Source organism: Ovis canadensis, chromosome 3, assembly GCF_042477335.2.
Source record: "Ovis canadensis isolate MfBH-ARS-UI-01 breed Bighorn chromosome 3, ARS-UI_OviCan_v2, whole genome shotgun sequence".
Lineage (NCBI taxonomy): Eukaryota > Metazoa > Chordata > Mammalia > Artiodactyla > Bovidae > Ovis > Ovis canadensis.
This window is the reverse complement of record NC_091247.1, coordinates 150,529,556-150,553,677: the sequence shown is the minus strand read 5'-3', so window position 1 is coordinate 150,553,677 and position 24,122 is coordinate 150,529,556. Positions and strand designations below refer to the sequence as shown.

The window sequence follows — 24,122 nt, the reverse complement described above, 5'->3', positions numbered from 1 at the left end:
TTCTGGGAGGTGGATCATAGAGGATCCTGCTGTGATTTATGTCTGAGAGTGTTTTGCCTATGTTCTCCTCTAGGAGTTTTATAGTTTCTGGTCTTACATTTAGATCTTTAATCCATTTTGAGTTTATTTTGTCTCTACTTTTTAATACGCTGTCTAGGTTGGTCATAGCTTTTCTTCCAAGGAGTAAGCGTCTTTTAATTTCATGGCTACAGTCACCAGCTGCAGTGGTTTTGGAGCCCCAAAAGATAAAGTCAGCCACAGTTTCCACTGTTTCCCTGTCTATTTGACATGAAGACATGGGATCAGATGCCATGATCTTAGTTTTCTGAATGTTGAACTTTAAGCCAGCTTTTTCACTCTCCTCTTTCACTTTCATCAAGAGGTTCTTTAGTTCTTCACTTTCTGCCTTATGGGTGGTGTCATCTGCATATCTGAGGTTACTGATATTTCTCCTGGCAATCTTGATTCCAGCTTGTGCTTCCTCCAGGCCAGCGTTTCTCATGATGTACGCTGAATATAAGTTAAATAAGCGGGGTGAAAATATACAGCCTTGACGTACTCCTTTTCCTATTTGGAACCAGTCTGTTGTTCCACGTCCAGTTCTAACTGTTGCTTCCTGATCTGCATACAGATTTCTCAAGAGGCAGTCAGGTTGTCTGGTGTTCCCATCTCTTTCTGAATTTTCCACCATTTATTGTGATCCACACAGTCAAAGGCTTTGGCATAGTCAATAAAGCAGAAGTAACCATGTAACTACATATTAATACTAGTACACAGAATCAAATCAAATTATTCTTTCTCCATCATATGACACACATCAAATGTGACGGGCTATATGTACTGACATAAAAATCAACTATATATTTGCTAAGTGAAAAAGGCAAACTGAAGCTGTATAAAAGGACTCCATATTTAAATGCTAATGTACATGTATATCTGCTTCAAAATGCCTTTTTAAAAGGGTCTGAAGAATACAGGGCAAAATACATAATGTCATTTGGGCAAAGAATGAAACTGGAGATAGTGGTATGTAAAGCAGAAAAATGTCTTTTCTACTCAATGAATTGCCTGAATTTTTACAAGCATGATTTATTTTGTAATTTTTTTAAAAAGATGCAGCTCTAATATTCATTTCAGCAACTCTACCGAAAATGCACATGTATCATATTAAGATAAATTAGTTTCATTTTTAGAATTATGTAAGCTTTTGAAAACAAACTCATTATTACCATCAGTCTATGTTATATGTAAAAATAAAATTGACAGATGACTATTCATGTCATGCTCTGACAATGCTAGAAACTGAGAACTCATGAATTCTCAAAGATTGGTTACTCTACTAATTTCTGAAAAATTCTGCCCCTTTTGGTAAGATGTTCACTGACACTGTTTTCTTAGGCTATATATGTAACACAATAAAAGCCTTCCATCACACACATACTTCAAATATGTAAAAACAATCATCCCAACTGCCTCACAGTAAGTATTCTATTTTTTAATACTTTTCAATAATCAATGGCAAAAAAAAAGTTCAATAACACCCTGGTTTCTAAAACTTCTGTCTGCCCTCGGCCAGTAATTATCCATTAAGTTGCTACTTTATGCCAGACTCCATGCTAAATATTCTGAAAGCAAAGCTGTACAAAAGACATCCCCTCCCCTCAGTATATGGAGAAAACAGGCAAAAATTAAACTTTACAAAATAATAAATGGCAGGACACAAACAAGGTACAGCAAACATACAAGAAAAGAATTATCAAGATGCCTTAACTATAGTCTTTGGTTTTTATCTAATAAATAGGAAAAGGTCAAGAAATATCCTAATAGGGATTCAACACTGCAGGAACAATCATAATACAAAACACAAAGCTGTATCTTAGCCAGGGTTATATGTTGTATAACCCTGTATACAACATATAACAACTGTATAACCCAGCTATATCTTAGCCAGTGTCTATCAAGCACTATGAGAAACAAAACAAAAAGCTAAACTTTTACTATTTCAAATTTTAAAATACATAATTATAATACATAAGGTTGGAACTGAGAAATTATGAATGGTAGGGGCTGGGTGACAACAAAGCATATTAAGAATTTAAAACATGGTCATTGTCCTATGGTTTGTCTTATAGCCTTTCATGTGATAATAACTATGGGATAACATTTGTGGACCTGTATGAAAAGTTTGAAAAGTTATTACAAGTAATTCAGTTATATCACTAGAGCTCTAAAATTTAACATCTGTGCCAGAAATTACGAGTCAGTAGGAAAAAAAAACAAAGCCGTGTCTGCTAAAGATATGATTGGAAATCAGGAAAAATAAAGAGATATAAAATGCAATTTTAAAAAATCAATAAATTTTGTCAAAACATATCAGCACTGTAAATAAAATATTTTAAAAATAGAGCAAATCTTTGTTCTCACTGGGCAAGAACAGTTGCCTGAAACAAAGGGATAGTATGTATGAAGTAAATTGTACCTACTAAATTAATATACAATCATACACCTCATATGCTCTTCATTAAGTCATTAGTACACAGACAAAAACAAATGTTTGAAAGCTTAGAAATTATTTCAACTCCCATATCTACATCTCTAGCTGGGTTAGAACATACTACAGACAAAAAGGAAAGGGGAGAAAGTGTTACACATACTTAAGAATGCCATTCAAATAAGTAAAAGGCAAATAAAAAATAATTATAGATTTGAACTACATAGCTTCAATTTGAAATGTTCTTAAAATCAAATAATGGTGTTACACTAAATTATCTCTAAGGTTCTTTGCAACACAACACTTCTCATAATTCTAAGAATTTCAAATGAAGAGTTCCTAAGCACTTACATTATTCCTTAGCACATAATCTTACAGCACCATCTTCTGGTACAGTATTACTGTGCATAGTCTAACCATCAGAAAAGGAAGAAAACTCATGGTGTCACACCTGCTTTTATTTAGTATAATGTTATGGTAGATAAATTTTTAAAACTCAAAATATATTAGCAAATTGGGTAACTGACATTGACTGATAAGCAAGAACACAGGTTACACTGGCTTCACTAATGCATTCATTTGTGGAAGACAAACTGAAAAGACATCAAGATTTCAGAAAGGTACAGAAGATGCGAAAGCTAAACAGACAAACCCTATGTAGGCTAGATATACAGAAGACAAGAGTGATGGATATTAAACTGCCTTAAGATTGAAATGTCCAGATGTGGGTGGTGACGGCTACAAGCAGTACAGTGGCCTGTAGGAAGGATACGAAGGGACAATAGATTTAAATCAGACATGAAGACAGGAATAAAAATAATGGTGTAAACTCTGGCCCACCACAGCCAATGGAAAAATCCTAAATATATACATGTGCAAATATGTAAGTATAGATATTCGTATCATAAAATATCCCTAATACTTAATTTAGTATTAACCAGATGTAAAGGGTCAAAAAGTGAGTATGAGTGTTTCAGAAATCACTGCTTTTAGCTAACACTGAAGTGCTAACTACGTGTCATGCCCTATACTAAGCACTTTGAATAGGTCTCTTTTAAAAAGACAACCTACTTTAAGTTGTTTATTATCTCTATTTTTCAGCTGAGAGAACTGACATCTGAAAATTAACTAGCTGGCTAGTAGTTGTGGTGAACAGGCGACAAAGTTAAACATAAGGCCAAACCACTTGACTCCAATGGCCCCAGACTACAACGACTGAAGGATTCATCAGCATGAAACTGATAAACAGTACAATGTGTTCAGAATGCACAGTCAGAAAACTCAAACAGCCGTACTTTTCTGATCCCAAAATTTGAGACAAGAAACATGTAGGGATTTTTTAAAAGTCACTATAACTTCCAGTAGCACCAAAATAGCCAACATTTCCTATGTGTTAGGCCTCTGTTCTATTTTATTCCTCACAAAAACCCCATGACATACATACTGTTATCTATTATACCATTTCACAGATGAGGAAATCAAAGCCTGGAGATGTTCAAAACTTAACCAAGATCTCAGTGTTTGAACCAAGCTAACATGAGTCTTAAGCGCTTAACTACAATCTGTGCTCCTCCAGGACATATCACACTTTAGAAAGTGAAGTCACTCAGTCCTGTCTGACTCTTTGCGACCCCATGGACTGTAGCCTGCCAGGCTCCTCCCTCCATGGGATTCTCCAGGCAAGAGTACTGGAGTGGGTTGCCATTTCCTTCTCCAGGGGATCTTCCCGACCCAGGGATCAAACCCGGGTCTCCCGCATTCCAGGTAGACGCTTTAACCTCTGAGCCACCAGGGAAGCCCTGACACTTTAGAGTCAAGTATTATGAGGCTGCACTACTACAAAATGACAGCTCTTGTCTAGAATACCAATCTACGAATGTTCAAACTTGCTGCTTGATACTTGACTGTAATGCCATCTGCTTTGAACTACTGGGAAATAGATGGGGAAACAGTGGAAACAGTGTCAGAATTTATTTTGGGGGGCTCCAAAATCACTGCAGATGGTGACTGCAGCCATGAAATTAAAAGATGCTTACTCCTTGGAAGGAAAGTTATGACCAACCTAGATAGCATATTCAAAAGCAGAGACATTACTTTGCCAACAAAGGCCCGTCTAGTCAAGGCTATGGTTTTTCCAGTGGTCATGTATGGACGTGAGAGTTGGGCTGTGAAGAAAGCTGAGCGCTGAAGAATTGATGCTTTTGAACTGTGGTGTTGGAGAGACTCTTGAGAGTCCCTTGGACTGCAAGGAGATCCAACCAGTCCATTCTGAAGGATATCAGTCCTGGGTGTTCTTTGGAAGGAATGATGCTAAAACTGAAACTCCAGTACTTTGGCCACCTCATGTGAAGAGTTGACTCATTGGAAAAGACTGTGATGCTGGGAGGGATTGGGGGCAGGAGGAAAAGGGGAGACAGAGGATGAGGTGGCTGGATGACATCACTGACTCGATGGACGTTAATCTGAGTGAACTCCGGGAGTTGGTGATGGACAGGGAGGCCTGGGGTGCTGCAATTCATGGGGTCGCAAAGAGTCAGACACGACTGAGTGACTGAGCTGAACCAAGCTGAGCTGAATGCTCTAATAAACAGAATACTAAAAACATACTTGCTTCAATTACTCTAGGTTAGTAGAAAAATTCTGAATAGGTCAATCTAGCTTTTAATAAAACAAAACTAAACTGGACACCAAACAATCTGGAGGGAAAAGAGCAGAATGCTAACCTGAATCAGTAACTTACCTTAAAATACTTCCTTCTCATTCTGGTCATGTTCATCAGCATAACTCCCGAGTTCACTCCAGTTTTCCCATAGTATGGATGTCTGGCAAAACGATTATACCAGCCTATTCGAGGCTCTTCATGCTCTGGTGCCATTGCGGCAATTTGTGTGGAATTAAACTTCTTTAGCAAAGACCAAATATCGTCAACAGGCCGTAAAAAAAGGATATCAGTGTCGACATACAATAGTGAGTCAACTTCTTTCAGGATTAACTATGGGGAGAGATATTTGAATCAGTAACTCTATTTCATTTTAAAATAAAAGAGGCTTTCATTATTTTTTTTAAAAAATACTTAAGAGATAAACTACTTGACATTAATTTTTTAAATTAATTTTTCCCAAGTCTGCCATTTTTACAACAGCATATATAGATATTCTGCTAATCTTTTTTTTTTAACTTTTAAAGAAGAAAAGCTATAAAAACACATCAGAATAAAAACTCAACACTAAAAACTGGAAGAAAAAAATAAAAGCAGTATGCTCAAAGACTAGGGAGGAAATGTTTTCCATAATGGAAAACAACATTACCTTTGGTGACCTGACATAGCAAATCTTAATTTCCTGAGATAAATACAGAAATTAGCCAATACAAATGAAGATCTGAACTTGTCCCCTCTGCCGTAGCACTAATAACTGGTACCTTTACTTCATAATGCCCTCAGCCAGCAACTGGTAGAGCCAAAGTTGAAATCCAGACCACCAAGCTCGAGTCCATGCTCTTATAGGTGAGCTGACCATCTCCTAACAAATCAAAGATCCTGCACTTAAATAGCAAGGGCTAAAACAAGACTTGTCTTGGAAGACTGGCTATGTCACTGCCCCAGGAGATGTCAAACCTCCTGCCTGCTCTGGCTGTGCTCAGCTGTGTCTGACTCTTTGCAACCCCATGGCCTGCAGCCTGCCAAGCTCCTCTGTCCATGGAATTTTCCAGGCAAGAATGTTGGACTGGGTTGCCCTTTCCTACTCCACAGGATCTTCCCCACTCCAGGGGTTAAACCTCCAACATGTATCTTTTACAGGAATTTTCAAGGGTAAGTTTTTATTTCTGCCTCACCCAAAGACGTTAGAATCTGACTCCTGCAAATTTAAATTTGTCTAGTCCAGTGTACTAGTAAGACTCAATGATTAGATTAACCTAAATGAAAGCTTTTTGGTTAAGAATATGATGAGGATAAGAGATTGATCCTTATTCTGCTCCCTTTCAAAGCTGCTCCTGAAGCTAGGGTTAAGCCATCACCTTAATGACCAGTTAGGAAGCTGAAATCACTCCATGCCCTCACTGATTTAATACCAGGCTAAGGGAAAAAAATCTGACAGTTAACCACAGAGCCTGAATAGGGAAGGTTCATTTGTTCAAGGACTGTAATTAAAAGGATACATATGTGTCTGTATGTCTGTTCCTCTCTTCTTTTTGGGGGGGACAGAAAAGTGAACAAAATTGTTTTGCCTCTGTACCATGGGACAAATGTGTTTACAGACTACTGCATTGTTAGCAGTCTAGGAAGACGCTACAGGAAGCTCCGGGTCACTGTCGGGAGCCACTGCCACTGGCGGTCACGTTGTGTGTGCGTGTATTCTGTCACTTAGTCGTGTCCGACTCTGTGACTCTGTGGACTGTAGCCCACCAGGCTCCTCTGTCCATAGCATTTCCCAGGCAAGAATACTGGAGTGGGTAATCATTTCCTCCTCAGGGGATCTTCTCAACCCAGGGATCGAACCCACGTTTCCTGCATTGCAGGTGGATGCTTTACCGCTGAGCCACCAGGGAAGTCCACCTTCACACATAAGGTGAAATAACAATTCCATCAGCATTTTTCTATGGTTCCTTTTGGAGGAAGGAGGATTTGCCAGAGCTTACATTGGATCTTTTAATCCCTCCATTTTTAAAAAAATTTTTTAATGTTTATTAATTGACTTGGCCGTGTGAGGTCTTAGCTGTGGACCATGAGGTCTTCGCTGCAGTGTGCAGGCTTAGCTGCCCTGTGACAGGCAGGATGCTGGTTCCCTGTCCAGGGATTGAACCCACAGCCCCTGCACTGTAAGGCAGATTCTTAACCACTGGATCGGGGAAGTCCCTTAATCCCTCCATTTTAAAAGAGGAGAAACAGTTAAGGTTTTTACTTAACTACTTCAGTAAATACTTTAAGAAAATTCTTCATCTAAGAAAAATGAAGAATCAATTTACTTAGAATCTGGTTAAAAAGATGCAGAACTAAGAGTGAATGAAGTACAAGAACAATTTGACAGGTTTCAAGTATCTAATTTCAGTATTTCAAATTTTTAACTAGATCACATCATTAAATGATCTGGCAAACTTCCTATCACAACATCAACAATTAAACTTTATACTGCTGAACAAAACAGAAGAGCAACGGTTGTAACCTCATGCTTCTTTCACCATTCATTGGTTTTCAGTGGTGTATTGTTTATTTAATGTCATAAAGTGTTTGTTTAAATGTTCATTTCCCATATCAGACAATAAACTCTGTGAAAACAAGAAATCTGGGTATATATTCATTCCTATATACCCAGCACTTCAGTACAGATACGTGGCAGAACAAAGGCACTCACACTACTAATTAAATGATGTAACACTGCAATGATTCAACGTAAGTTTTTTTTTTTTTTTAATTTTTAAAATTTAAAGCCTGTGTGAAGTTATCTAAAACTTCTTAGGCTTTCCCCCTCTTAATTCCTTATTTGTGTGCTTCTTACAAGGGAGGCAGACAAGGAAGACATCCTAGGATCATGATTTTTTATGACCAGCAATAAACCTACTGGTTAGGCAGATTCAACTATCAAAATGCAACATGATTTTAAATCTTAACTGACACCGTAGATTTGACAAACTCTATTCTCAATATGCTTAGAACTGCCTTACTCCACTTAATAACAAAAAGTTTCTTCCCGATAATTCCTATACTTAACAGAACTCATGTGCTTCCAATATTTCTACTACCGTAATTATTTTAAACATTATAGTGGTTCTAACAACTACTGAGAATTTTTTAAATGTGGGTGAATTAAATTCAAAATGGAAGAGGTAATCTTGCTTCTGAATATTCTTAAGAATATTTATTTATTATTTATTTGAGTGTACTGGGTCTTAATAGCGACACATGGGATCCCCTATCATTAGCTGTAGCAGTGGGATCTAGTTCCCTGACTAAGGATCAAACCTGGGCCCTCTACACTGGGGGCAGAGTCTTAATCACTGGACCACCAGGGAAGTCCCTGAATATTTTAATCTATAATAATCGGGTTTATCACCAAACACTACCACCAAGGAAGAGCCCCACTGAATAAATGGTTCCCATTTCCCTTTTAGTTCACGTGCCTCAAATTCTGTTTCTGTGTTAAAAGTATCAGCTAGAAAAGGTGAACTGACTTGCTGTTAAAACAGAAATAGTTATTTAATAATCTGCTTCATTTCCCAAATTACAAATGCAGCCTGCAACTGGCAGGTGATCCTGCCACTGCATTCCTACTGGCAAAGATTTGGCTCCATTAAGATCTGATAACCTCTAACTCCTTCTTAGGGCCTCCCACATGGCCCTAGCAGTAAAGAACCTGCCTGCCAATGCAGGTGGCATAAGAGACGTGGGTTCAGTCCCTGGGTCGGGAAGATTCCCTGAAGAAGGGCATGGCAACCCACTCCAGTATTCCTGCGTAGAGAATCCCCTGGACAGAGGAGCCTGGTGGGCTACAGTCCATGGGGCCGCAAGAATCGGACATGACTGAAGTGACTTGGCAGGCAGGCAGACAGGCAACTCCTTCCCAGAGAAGAAACAGTTTATAGCAACTGAATAAATTAAAATGTAAGAAATAGTACAGTAACAGAAATTACTTACACTTTTTATTTTTAACAGCATATTTTACCAAAGCTTCTATTTGTTCTATGGGAAGTTTTTTCTTTCTTCTAATATTCAAAGGGAAAATAATTTGTGTGTGTTTATTTAACTGATTTACATGACATTCTTCATTAACTCGTGTGTAAAAGCAAGATGCAAACAAAAAACACTGGAGAAAAACTTACTGGCAGGAACAATCTCTGGGAAGCACACGGCTTAAACAGTTTTTTCCACTCTGCTGCATTCTCACTTGGAAAAGTTATCGGGTATAATGAATAATTAAATGTTTGCAGAAATGACCAGCTGTCAAGCTACAATAAAAGAAAATAAAAGAACTCAATTCAAACTTGTTTCACTTTCTCTGCAAAATTATAAGCCACGATTATTTTTTCAAAAGCTGAAAATTAAGATGTTATACATCGTATGTCACACACAGTTAAGAGAAAGTTAAGATTCTTCTTTCCCACCATTTTGTTTTCATTCAAAATCTTAAAATCATTCTAACAGCTAGAAAGACTTCACCATAAAGATCTAAGGGACAATTAAAATGATAAGAGTGTCAATCAAAAAATCAGGAAGTTGAAAGAACCATACAAACTGTTCACCTCCATTAAACTTGACCTGATGTACAAATCTTCTCAATTCTTAAACACGTTAAACTCAGAAAAATTAAGCACCAATTTTATTACCATCGTATGTATGACATAATAGAAAAGGTCTGCAATCCGAGTCAGACCAACGTGAAGAACTGATGAGAAAACATTATCTGGGACTTCTCTGGTGGTCCAATGGTTAAGACCCCAGGTTTCCACTGCAGGGGGCTCAGGTTCATCCCTGATTGGGAAACTAAGATCCCACATGCTGTGAGGCATGGCCAAAATATATTTTTTTAAAAAGAAAGAAAATACTTATCTATGCATTTTCAATATTTATAGATGTTCCTCATATAAAATATTTCAGTCAATATATATCTAGCGCAGAGTTTCTGCTTCTGGCCGCACTGTGCAGCTCACGGGATCTCACATCTCCCATCAGGGACTGAACCCGGGCCCTCGGCCACAAAAGCTCGAAGTCTTTACCACTGGTCTGCCAGGGAAATTCTTCCAGTGCCCATTTTTAAAAAATCATTACAAAAAAACAGCAAAATCTGATTTTCTCATCTGAAAATCTATAATGAACACATTTACTTTTTAGTTTCCTGAATGCATTTGGAGACTGAATTGTTTCAAATTCAGAAAGCATTACCTATCACTGCTGCTTCAACAGTATTGTTGATGCAAATTTCCCACAGAGCACTCACAATCTCTGGGGGAAGAAAAAAATAACAGACTGAAGACCTCTTTTTGAATTATGTCTGTGTTCAAGTAATTTTTAGAAACATCCTCCTTCTTCTTTCTTTTCTTCCAACATATGTTTGGAAGGAACATATGCCTTCCAACATAGTTTAAGGGAATAGCTTTATATCCAACAAAGCTTTGATGTCTCCATCAACTAGTTTCAAACACTAGCATTTTATTTCCCTTGCATGACTTATTAATCACTTATTAAAGATCCTAAATACCAACATCAAAATGAAATCTTAATCATTTTTAAAGTTCCAGTATCTAGTCATCTTTTTTGCAGTAAAAGCACATTCCAGAAAATATATGATTCTCTTTCATCAAAAGAAAACCCAAACTTTCTCAGAGTTAACTATGATAAAGAAAAACTCAGTTTAAAAATATAACATATACTACACAAGCAATAACTCATCCAGATTTGAAGACAACACAGAGCTGCATATAAGATGAAACAATAAATTTATTTTACTTTTATATTATATTTTCAAAGGCTTCCACAGTTGGTAGCAATCTGTTGCTAGTCTTTGAACTGTTAGGACAAGATTAATTCTTCTGTTAATATTTCAGAAACAACCCAGATAATGACTTTAGGATCACAAAAGCACACATCACAGATACAGAAACCATAAATACCTTAAAATGGTTAAGTAAAGCATTTATTTTGGTTATTTTATTGAACTACAGCTGATGTACAATATTCTGTAAGTTACAGGTATACAATACAGTGATACACACTTTTTAAAGGTTCAGTTCAGTTCAGTCACTCAGTCGTGTCCGACTCTTTGCGACCCCATGAATCACAGCACACCAGGCCTCCCTGTCCATCATCAACTCCCAGAGTTCACTCAGAATCACGTCCATTGAGTCCATGATGCCATTCAGCGATCTCATCCTGGGTCGTCCCCTTCTCCTCCTGCCCCCAATCCCTCCCAGCATCAGAGTCTTTTCCAATGAGTCAACTCTTCTCATGAGGTGGCCAAAGTACTGGAGCTTCAGCTTTGCATCACTCCTTCCAAAGAAATCCCAGGGCTGATCTCCTTCAGAATGGACTGCTTGGATCTCCTTGCAGTCCAAGGGACTCTCAAGAGTCTTCTCCAACACCACAGTTCAAACGCATCAATTCTTCGGCGCTCAGCCTTCTTCACAGTCCAACTCTCACATCCATACATGACTACTGGAAAAACCATAGCCTTAACCAGACGGACCTTAGTTGGCAAAGTAATGTCTCTGCTTTTGAATATACTATCTAGGTTGGTCATAACTTTCCTTCCAAGGAGTAAGCATCTTTTAATTTCATGGCTGCAGTCACCATCTGCAGTGATTTTGGAGCCCAAAAAAATTAAGTCTGACAGTGTTTCCACTGCTTCCCCATCTATTTCCCATGAAGTGATAGGAACAGATGCCATGATCTTCATTTCCTGAATGTTGAGTTTTAAGCCAACTTTTTCACTCTCCTATTTCATCAAGAGGCATTTTAGCTCCTCTTCACTTTCTGCCATAAGGGTGGTGTCATCTGCCTATCTGAGGTTATTGATATTTCTCCCAGCAATCCTGATTCCAGCTTGTGTTTCTTCCAGTCCAGCGTTTCTCATGATGTACTCTGCATAGAAGTTAAATAAGCAGGGTGACAGTATACAGCCTTGACGTACTCCTTTTCCTATTCGGAAACAGTCTGTTGTTCCACATCCAGTTCTAACTGTTGCTTCCTGACCTGCATACAGATTTCTCAAGAGGCAGGTTAGGTGGTCTGGTATTCCCATCTCTTTCAGAATTTTCCACAGTTTATTGTGATTCACATAGTCAAAGGCTTTGGCACAGTCAATGAAGCAGAAAGAGATGTTTTTCTGGAACTCACTTGCTTTTTCCATGATCCAGCTGATGTTGGCAATTTGATCTCTGGTTCCTCTGCCTTTTCTAAAACCAGCTTGAACATCAGGCAGTTCATGGTTCACATACTGCTGAAGTCTGGCTTGGAGAATTTTGAGCATTACTTTATTAGCATGTGAGATAAGTGCAATTGTGCAGTAATTTGAGCATTCTTTTGCATTTCCTTTCTTTGGAATTGGAATGAAAACTGACCTTTTCCCGTCCTGTGGCCACTGCTGAGTTTTCAAAACTTGCTGGCATATTGAGTGCAGCACTTTCACAGCATCATCTTTCAGGATTTGAAACAGCTCAACTGGAATTCCATCACCTCCACTAGCTTTGTTTGTAGTGATGCTTTCTAATGCCCACTTGACTTCACATTCCAAGATGTCTGGCTCTAGATTAGTGATCACATCATCATGATTATCTGGGTCATGAAGCTCTTTTTTGTACAGTTCTTCCATGTATTCTTGCCACCTCTTCTTAATATCTTCTGCTTCTGTTAGGTCCAGACCATTTCTGTCCTTTATCAAACCCATTTTTGCATGAAATGTTCCCTTGGTATCTCTAATTTTCTTGAAGAGATCTAGTCTTTCCCATTCAGTTCTTTTCCTCTGTTTCTTTGTATTGATCACTGAAGAAGGCTTTCTTATCTCTTCTTGCTATTCTTTGGAACTCTGCATTCAGATGCTTGTATCTTTCCTTTTCTCCTTTGCTTTTTGCCTCTCTTTTCATAGCTATTTGTAAGGCCTCCCCAGCCAGCCATTTTGCTTTTTTGCATTTCTTTTCCATGGGGATGGTCTTGATCCCTGTCTCCTGTACAATGTCACAAACCTGCGTCCATAGTACATCAGGCACTCTATCAGATCTAGACTGTTAAATATATTTCTCACTTCCACTGTATAATCATAAGGGATTTGATTTAGGTCATACCTGAATGGTCTAGCGATTTTCCCTAGTTTCTTTAATTTAAGTCTGAATTTGGCAATAAGGGGTTCATGATCTGAGCCACAGTCAGCTCCCGGTCTTGTTTTTGTTGACTGTATAGAGCTTCTCCATCTTTGGCTGCAAAGAATATAATCAATCTGATTTCGGTGTTGACCATCTGGTGATTTCCATGTGTAGAGTCTTCTCTTGTGTTGTTGGAAGAGGGTGTTTGCTATGACCAGTGCATTTTCTTGGCAAAACTCTACACCATTTAAAGTTATTATAAAATACCAGCTACAGTTCCTATGTTGTACAATATATCCCATAGCTTATTTTATACATAATAGTCTGCATCTCTTAATCTCCTACCCCTGTATTATCCCTCCCCCTTTCCCTCTCCCCACCGGTAACCACTAGGCTGTTCTCTGTAACTGTGAGTCTGTTTCTTTTTAGTTATATTCACTTGTTCACTGTAATTTTTAGATTCCACCTATAAGTAATATTACAGTATTTTCTGTCTTATTTATTTCACTTAGCACAATATCCTCCAAGTCCATCCATGTTGATGCAAATGGCAAAATTTTCATTCTTTTTTATGGCTTGTTAGCATTTCACTGTGTGTGTGTGTGTACACACGACCTCTTCTTTATCTATTCATCTGTTGATGGACACTTAGGTTGCTTCCATATCTTAGCAACTGTAAATAATGGTGCTATGAACAATGGGGTGCATATATCTGTTCTAATGAGTGTTTTTAGTTTTTTTTTCCCAAATATAAACCCATGAGTAGAATTGCTAAGTCATCATGAGAAACACTGGGCTGGAAGAAGCACAAGCTGGAATCAAGATTGCCAGGAGAAATATCAATAACTTCAGATATGCAGATGACACTACCCTTACGGCAGAAAGTGAAGAGGAACTAAAAAGCCTCTTGATGAAAGTGAAAGAGGAGAGTGAAAAAGTTGGCTTAAAGCTCAACATTCAGAAAATGAAGATCATGGCATCTGGTCCCATCACTTCATGGGAAATGGAAGGGGAAACAGTGGAAACAGTGTCAGAGTTTATTTTGGGGGGCTCCAAAATCACTGCAGATGGTGACTGCAGCCATGATATTAAAAGACGCTTACTTCTTGGAAGGAAAGTTATGACCAATCTAGATAGCATATTCAAAAGCAGAGACATTACTTTGCCAACAAACGTGCATCTAGCCAAGGTTATGGTTTTTCCAGTAGTCATGTATGGATGTGAGAGTTGGACTGAAGAAAGCTGAGTGCCGAAGAACTGATGCTTTTGAACTGTGGTGTTGGAGAAGACTCTTGAGAGTCCCTTGGACTGCAAGGAGATCCAAGCAGTCCATTCTGAAGGAGATCAGTCCTGGGTGTTCTTTGGAAGGAATGAGGCTAAAGCTGAAACTCCAGTACTTTGGCCACCTCATGTGAAGAGTTGACTCATTTGAAAAGACACTGATGCTGGGAAAGATTGAGGGCAGGAGGAGAAGGGGACGACAGAGGATGAGATGGCTGGATGGCATCACCGACTCGATGGATGTGAGTCTGAGAGAACTCCGGGAGATGGTGATGGACAGGGAGGCCTGGTGTGCTGTGATTCATGGGGTCGCAAAGAGTCGGATGCAACTGAACTGAACTGAACTGATAGTAGCTCTATTTTTAATTTTTTGAGAAACCTCCATACTGTTTTCCACCGTCTGCACCACTTTACATTCTCACCAAGAGCATACAAAGATTCCCTTTTTCCATGTCGTAACGTTTGCTGTTTGGGTCTTCGTGATGATGGCCATTATGACAGGTGTGAGGCAAGATCACATTGTGGTTTTGATCTGCATTTCCCTGATGATTAACATGCAACACTGAGCCTCTCTTCCCGTGACTGCTGGTCATCTGCATGTCCTCTCTGGAGAAATGTCTACCCAATTCTCCTGCCCGTTTTTTCAGTCAGGCTGTTTTCTGACGGTAAGTCGTATGAGCTGTTTATATATTTTGGACATTAACCCCATACTGGCCATGTTGTTCGGTCACCACATTGTGTCCAACTCTTTGTGACCCCATAGGCTGCAGCACACCAGGCTTCCCTGTGCATCAGCATCTTCCAGAGTTTCCCCAAGTTAATGTCCCTTGTATCAGTGATGCCATCCAGGCATCTCATCCTCTGTCACCCTCTTCTCCTTCTGCCTTTAATCTTTCCCAGCATCAGTGTTTTCCAATGAGTCAGCTATTCACAACAAGTGGCCAAAGTGTTGAAACTTCAGCATCAGTCCAATGAGTGTTCAGGGTTGATTTGATTTCCTTTAAGATTGACTGGTTTGATCTCCCTCCTGTCCAAGGGACTCTCAGGAGTCTTCTCCAACACCACAGTTCAAAAGCATCAATTCTTTAGTGCTCTACCTTCTTTATGGTCCAGCTCCCACAAATGCACATAATTACTGGAAAGACCATAGACTATTCAGACCTTTGTTGGCAAAGTGTTGTCTTTGCTTTGTAACACACTGTCTAGGTTTGTTATAGGTTTCTTGACAAGAAGCAATCGTCTTCTAAGTTTAAGGCTACAGTAACCATCTGCAGTGATTTTGAGAGCCCAAGAAGAGGAAATCTGCCACTGCTTCCACCTTTCTCCCCTCTATTTGCCATGAAGTGACAGGACCAGATTCCGTGATTTTAGTTTTTCAATACTGAGTTTTAAGTCAGCTTTTTCACTCTCCTCCTTCACCTTCATCAAGAGGTTCTTTAGTTCCTCTTTGCTGCCATTAGTGTGGTACCATCTGCATATCTGAGGCTGATGATGTTTCTCCCGGCTATCTTGATTCCAGCTTATAACTCACCCAACCCAGCATTTCTCATGATGTGCTCTGTATGTAAGATAAATAAACGGGTGACAATATATAGCCTTGTCATACTCCTTTCTCCACCCTGTACCAATCAGCTGTTCCACACAGGTTTCTAACTGTTGCTTCTTGACTGGCACACAGGTTTCTCAACATACAGGTAAGGTGTCTGGTATTCCCATCTCTTAATTTAAGAGCCTTCCACAGTTTTTTTATGATCCACACAGTCAAATGCTTTAGCATAGTCACTGAAACAGAGGTAGATGTTTTTCTGGAATTCCCTTGATTTCTCTATGATCCAGCAAATGTTGGCAATTTGATCTCTGGTTCCTCAGACTTTTCTAAACCCAGCTTGGACATCTGAAAGTCCCCAGTTCACGTAATGCTGAAGCCTAGGATGCAGGATTTTGAGTAAACCCTGCATGCCAGGCATACTGGTCATATCATCTGCAAGTATTTCTCCCGTTAAGTAGGTTGTGTCTTTTTGGCTGGTCAATGTTCCTTTGCTGTGTAAAAGCTTTTAAGCTTAATAGGTCCTATGTGTTTATTTTTACTTTAAGAGACAGATCCAAAACACACTGCTATGATTTATGTCAAACAGTGTTCTTCCTATGTTTTCTTCCATGAGTTTTATGCTTTCGGGTGTTACATTTAGGTTTTTAATCCATTTTGAGTTTTTGTGTATGGTGTTAACAGAATGTTCCAATTTCATTCCTTGTAAAACAGTAAGTAAAGCTTTATACCTCTTAGAATCAAAGATTTTAGCAGGAAACTAAAAGACTTCAGGTCACAAGTAGTATTTTTCAACTACTACTGAAATGAACTAAAATGAACTACTAAAAATGAACTAAATTACCTGAGAAAATATCAAATAAGCTTTTCCTACATAGGCCAAGCATAAAAATCTAAATCAGTTTGAAAGCTTAACTGAATGGACACAGAGAGACAGACAGAGATGGTAAGGCATAATCACCATCACTTTTACCACCATTTCAGAACACAAGGTAATGAGATTTCTGGGGAATTTTCATTTGTGTGTGTTCTCCCTTCTATATTTATGTGTTCTCTTCTTCTTGCATAGTAATTTTCTTTTGTTAAGATAATGCAGTGGTCCTAATTAAAAGAGTATATTTTCAATCTTCACAAGTAGTTAGATATGGTCACATGACTAAGATCAGACCAATGATACACTGGCAGGAACATCCTATGTGACTTCTAGAAAATCTCCTTAGAAAGGAGGAGAACACCCTTCTTCACTCCTTTTTACATCATGTTGGCTAGGATATGAGTGTGATGACTGGAGCTTGAGCAGCCATCCTGGATCATGAGGCAGAAGTCCTATGTTAAAGATGGCTCAGCCACATGAGAGAAAAAAGAGCAGAATCCCTGAAAACACAGAGCTGCCACATAACACAGACTGCCTGCTTTTATATAAGAGAGAAATAAACTTCTATGTTTTTAAGACATTTTGGGTTTTCTGCCATTACAGCCAAACTGACTGCAACTAATGCAAAACCAAAATAAAAAACCTTACTATCAGAGCAAGAAGTCACTTCCCTCCATATTATCAATTAAAAGATCCCCCCACTCAAAACAGAATCAAAACCTTGTGCACACTCTGACTGACGCAGTCTCAATTCAAGGATGGGAACACAATTAAGACACAGGACTTCTCAGTCAAAACATCCTGGAACTACAGTTAGTAAAATAAAACCTCCATGCTTGGCAAAGGACTAAGTAGGACTAAGCAGCCTAACTCCTTCACAGAGGCAAGCCTTCTTCTTAGACCCCAGGTCTGGATGCACAGACAAAAGTGGCAGCAGGGAGCAGCCCCCACTCTAAGAGGGCAGAGCTGCAGGATAAATATTTTTGTTCAACATTTTACTATAGTGTATGTTAAATATTCAACTCTACAGACCTAAGTCTCAAATACTTACTATGCCTTTAAAACTATCATGCAGTTGATCTTCAGCAAAAATATGGAACTGAAGAGGTTTGATGCTAAAGATGAGCGCTGACTTCAACATGGTTACGGTTTCTTCCAGCCTTTCCCCGCAGGCAACCACGGCTAGGTGCACTCTCTCAATGGGCTGCATTTTCACACCATACCTGATAGAAAAGATAACCACATTTTCCAACAGTTTTAGTACATGGTAACATGTTAACAACATGGTATTCTGACTGTGTTCAAAGACTTAGGTTTGAACAATAAGGTCCTACTGTATAGCAGAAGGAATTATATTCAATATCCTGCAATAAACCATAATGGAAAGCATATGAAAAAGAATATGTGTATATAACAAAATCACTTTATTGACTTCAATTTTTGGTTAGAGACCCTTTTTGTAAAATGTAAAAGGGGATTAGAAATTATTTTGTTTAACATTAATAGTTGTATGTATATATTACTAAGTAGCAGGGACAGGTGACCAATCATTTTTCTTACTTTTACAGGCTAAAATTATTGCAGTTACATTGCGTATTAGCACAGGACTTTGGAATCTTTTGAGTATTCACGTTTGCATGTGTAAGAGTGGACCCAGAACAGTTTTCTGAAGAAAATCTTATTCATGGATATTTCCTCAACTGACGAGGATATCAGAAAAGAGAAAATATGCTAAATAAAATTAAATACAAATAACTGACCATATAAAACATGCATGCATGTGTGTGTGCTCAGTCATGTCTGACTCTTTGCAACCCCATGGACTACAGCCCTCCAGGCTCCTCTGTCCATGGGATTTCCCAGGCAAGAATACTGCAGTAGGTTACCATTTCCTCCTCCAGGGGATCTTCCCAACCCAGGGACTGGGCTCATGTCTTCTGCATCTCTTGCCTTGGGCAGGTGGATTCTTTACCACTAAGCCAGGTAGGCCCAAATGTTAAATTCATATATCTTAATGTTTTAACATTAAACATTTGGAATTATACTATTTTTTATCCTTTTAAATAATTATACCAATTATTTATATTAACATTATAAAAAATTAAGCCTGGAAATATTTATATAAAACGTGCTCCTGCTTTTACTGTGCATCTATCCATTCCTATTAACAAGCTTGTTTGTTAAGGGTCCAGAGACACCTAAGACAGCAGTTGAAACTGATGCTTTTCTGGTCTTACTGGGTTCCTGAGGCCTGAAAACAGGTTCATTTCTCTTGTATACACAATTAGTGGTAACTGTCAGCCTTCAGCACAGAATACTCACCTCCTAGAAAAAAAAGGGGTGACTTCCTTCCCTAATCCCTCAACTGGGAGACTGAAACTCATAACCTTGATACCTTACCCTTAATGGGCTGATTATTCTAAAGGTGAAGCTCTTTAAAAACAAACAACAAAAATCACTTTTAAGAAAATGAAATTTCACCCAGATAATTGACAAAGTTAAACATTATGACACCACTTTGTTAAAGGCGGTAAATGGAGAAGTCACATATAAAGTGGTATTCTTAGAAGAATATTTTCCTATTCAAGAAATGGTGCTGATATCTCATTCATCAAGTTATTAAGACTATTAATAAGATTAAGATATCAGGTACATATCTTGCTTTTAAAACTTATATCAATCTACCAGGAACTGATTTTTATGAGTGGTCTCAAGAGGGGACAACTGCACAGTTTTGCATGTGGCTATCCAGTCGTCCAAGCTCCTTCTGTTACAGGGTCACAGAGAGGCCAGCCTTTCCCCACCCACCTACTATGCCACCTCTCTCATACATAAGGTGTAGCCTAAGCCTGGGTCTTTTGAAAGCTCTGTTCTTCTGTACTGATAGCAGTTAGAAAGCAACAGCACCTCCTTCCTTGTCTGCACCCTCTATCTATTCCCCTCTTTTCTGTTGAGCCCATCAGTGTTTAACACCGGATCCCTATCAGAGGGGAGACCACCCACTTCCTATATCTAAACAAGGGCACGTGAACCCAGTTCATCTCTAAGCAGTGGAAGTCACATAACACAAGCAGAGGCCAGGGCAATCAAGACACTCAACAATTTCACAGAGCTCTAAACTGTCTCATCTTTCTGATAAATGCCTCCAGATCCTGTTCCTCATGATGACCAAGATTTGAGAATCTATACTGGGCTCGAATTACCCACCTGGCCATAACTCGATCCTGTTCCAAAGATAAAAAGCCTAGAGACTTAAGACAGTAAGCAGCATGTGCCACTTTGCAGAGAACTCTCTACATACAGAGACAAGAAGCAGAATAAGCCTTCTCAAGAAAAACAAGTCAAATGTTCTTCATGAGAAAACAGTCCCTCTGAGTCAGTCCCAGGGACTCCGGCTCTCGAGCACCGCAGCAAGACTTCTCGCCATACTGCTAGCACTCCTTCCACCAGTTTCTACGAAATCTGCTTTTCTGTTATGTGCCTCTTTTCAGCAAAAGCATTATACACAGTACATCTAAACTGAGAAGACAAAACATAGTTTGAAGATGTCTCTGCCCACCACACTATCCCTAGACCCAGGGACGGGAAGTCACTGCACCTGGACGAAATCTAAAGTAAGCTTCTACACTAGAGGAAGGGATGACTAAAACTTCTGAAGAAATAATAGGGAAGTAGCCATTCAAGGAATTTTGATTCCAGCTGAATGGTGTTAATATTGTCAGGATCTACAAAAATGTGCTATGTGCTATATATTAGTCACAGTGTCAATAAGAGAAAACCCCTGTGGATTTGTTATCCAAAAGGACATTTTAAAGTCAACTCTGTTCTTCTGCAGATATAGGATTAGAAGATATCCTTCAGATAATTCAAAGTTAATACCTGAGGGACCGCATGGCTAAATTTGGCATCACCTGAACACAAACAGCAATTTTAATGGTAATGAAGGGTAACACATTCTATTTAAAAAACTGAATCAATGGGTCCAAAATGATACTAGGTAAAGGGTAAGGAGGGCGGGGGAGGAACTCTCCTTTAAAGAAGAATACCAACCATAAACGCAGAAGGAATGAGAAAACCACAAAAAGCACTATTTTGCATGCACTCTTGTAGTAGATGATTTGAACAGGAATAATTAATAGATGCTAAAACCACACGGTATCAAGGTTTTATCCCCACACATTACAAAGGGGATAATGACACTGTTACAGTGTAGAAATGTGATACCACCACCATAACCACCTGATCAAACAACCAATTATGTTAACCGTCTGCCACCAGGTGCCTCCCAACAGCACGCCCAAAGGGCACCGGATCTCTTCTGCAGCGTTCCTGCCAAAGATCCTGAATCTGATCCCAAGCGGACAGGCAAGTTCAAACAAAGGAACATTCTGCAAAACAAAAATATCATGTCCCTGCCCTGCACCCCCTCAAAAAAAAGTCTGCAAATTGTCCTAGAGAAAAGGGGGACTAAATAGATTTAAATAACTGAATGTAATGTGTTTTCCTTGACTGGGTTCTGAATGGGGAAGCAAAGATATAAAATTCATTAATAGGTAAATAAGGAGATATGAATATATATAAATGTATTATAAATGTATACGTAGTATATAAATATAAGATTGTCAGTGTTTGAAGCAGGAAATGGCCACCCACTCCAGTATTCTTGCCTGGAGAATTTCATGGACAGAGGAGCCTGGCAGGCTATAGCCCATGGGGTCGCAAACAGTTGGGCACGACTGGGCAACTAACATACACATATTGTCAGTGTTAAATAAACCGAAGTGCCCATTTTGTTGTGGTGAAACTGGAGAATACCCGTGTTCTTAGGCAATACACGCTGGGTATTTGTCGTGGTGGTGGTGATTTAATCTCTCAGTTGTGTATGATTTTTGCGACTCCATGGACTGTAGCCTGCCAGGCTCCTCTGTCCACGAGATTTCCCAGGCTAGAATACTGGAATGGGTTGCCAATTCCTTCTCCAGGGGATCTTCCTGACCCAGGGACCGAACCCGCATCTTCCACATTGCTGGTGGATTCTTCACTGCTGAGCCGCCTGAGAAGCCCATGTGTCATAATGGCTGATGTTCAAATGGTTCAGCCAAAAACAAAGTGGCAAAATGTTCGTAATAGGTAAATGCCCAGTGACGGGTAAGCGTGCCCACTCTGCTATTCTTACAACCTCTGTAGATGTGAAAACTTATCAAAGTAGAAAGTTGAGAGGAGGAATCTAGGAAAAAAAGTTAACAATGTTTTAGATGAAAATTCTAATATAAATACTATAAATATACTCACAAGCCTTGAAGAACAGACTTATTTTAAGTAACATTCCTGTTATAAAGGAATAACAACTTTCCCTCTCTTTTTAAAAAATTAGGCCACACTGAAAGCTTCCAGTGTGTTCTTCTAGTCTATAATTAAATTAGTGTCTTCTCTATAAAAGAAAACAATGTACAATAAGATTTAGACTAGGAATTAGCATTATAACGAAGTACATAAATTTAAGGCAAGTAAATTACATTTCTGGTAACATTCTCCTCAAACTAAAAAAATAACTACCATGAAATAATTTTTAAAATTTGCAGTTGAACAAAACTGGAAAACTATACTCAGAAACACTAATGATAATTTCCTTCCTGTGTAACCTTTTAAAAAAAGTTTTTCTTCTTACTATAGAGAAAAAGAGTTGTAGTGAATTATCATACTAGGTAAAACTACTTTAAAGGTTGTATAAAAATCACTTTTGGAAAAGGGCATGGCAACCCACTCCAGTATTCTTGCCCAGAGAATCCCAGGGACAGTAGAGCCTGGCAGCTACAGTCCACGGGGTCACAAAGAGTCAGACACAACTGAAGCAACTAACATGCAGCACGCATGAATCACTTTCGGGATAAAATACAATTCTTTGCAAAAAAAACTCTGCAAGGTTTTATGTAAAGCATTAAAAAATCTAAAAATTCAATATGAAGTATTGACTGTTAAAATACAATTTTAAATAGCCTGTAAAAATGTACCTCTTAAAACTAGTATGGAACCACTCAAGATAACAGTTGAGGTAGTAAATACACAGACACTATGAACTGAAAATCAATTCCCATCATAAAGACAAAGATTAAATATTTTAAAAGCTCAAGTCATTTAATAATATTTAAATTAAGAGATTATATAATGAAAAGATAGTTAAAATTTTAAAATTAAACTGATTAGGTAAACATTTGTAATCAATGTCAAAAATAGAGTATATATTCTTAGAGTTCATAAAGTAAGCATTAAAAACCAAACAGGTAAATATCAATACAGACAATGCAAACAAAACTTTTAAAAGATAAACAAATACAGAAATATATTCAAGAAATAATCAATGAATATAAATCAATAATAAAATATCATTTTACTCTAACAGGTGGCAAAATTATGATTCCCAATAATGAATGCTAAAGTTATGGTGACACACAATGCTGGTGTAGGCTTAAATCTGTATAATTTTTAGAACACAAGGGATTATCCATTCTTTGTAATATTTGAACTCCTTTCACATGCTAGACATGGGATAAGCCAGAAAGCCATGATCCGAACCTCATACAATTTACAGCCTATTGTGAAGAACAGATTTTTTAAAAGATTTAAACAGAAAGCATGGTAACTGCTTAACTAGAAAACAATTGAGGTTGCTAAGAGGGCTTACTGCACAAACATCTAACCTGAAGTCTGGAAATGCTGGGGGAAATTATTACTAGTCGTTTACTGGTTGCCAAGCACCTGGCTAAATAATGGGGCTTAAATAATGAGCAATCCTTGGTGTCCGTCTACAAAGCCAGCACTTCTTGAAATGGGTAACAATTCACAACCACAGGAGATGGAGCAGGTACGGCTAAGCGAGAGGATACAGAGAAGGAAGAAGAGGTGGGCAGGAAGTGAGATCACAGTGGCTGGATGAGCAGTGATGGCATGGGAGTTCAGGCAGGGAAAGGAGCAGGCCGGCAAGAGCGCGGGCAAGAAAGGAGACGAGCAGGAATAGTCACTGTGGACTGGCACGTGCAAAGTCCACGGCGCATGAAGATACAAAACCCAGACGAGGGGAGGCGTGATGAGCCACAACGAGTCAGCAGGCAAAAATCACCCCAGTGCAGCTGCAAACATGGCTC

At 38.7% G+C, this 24,122-nt stretch overlaps 1 protein-coding gene across 2 annotated transcripts in view; it reads right to left on the bottom strand.

Annotated features, from left to right (window-relative positions):
- GXYLT1 (glucoside xylosyltransferase 1) overlaps nucleotides 1-24,122 on the bottom strand; it is a 54,932-nt gene that overhangs the window by 18,383 nt on the left and 12,427 nt on the right. For both annotated transcript variants that reach the window (XM_069584595.1, XM_069584597.1), the window contains 3 exons: nucleotides 18,032-18,203; nucleotides 9,308-9,433; nucleotides 5,232-5,483 (listed from right to left, as the gene is read on the bottom strand). In XM_069584595.1, coding sequence (XP_069440696.1) covers nucleotides 5,232-5,483; nucleotides 9,308-9,433; nucleotides 18,032-18,203 — 550 coding nt within the window. The remainder of the gene's footprint in view (nucleotides 1-5,231; nucleotides 5,484-9,307; nucleotides 9,434-18,031; nucleotides 18,204-24,122) is intronic.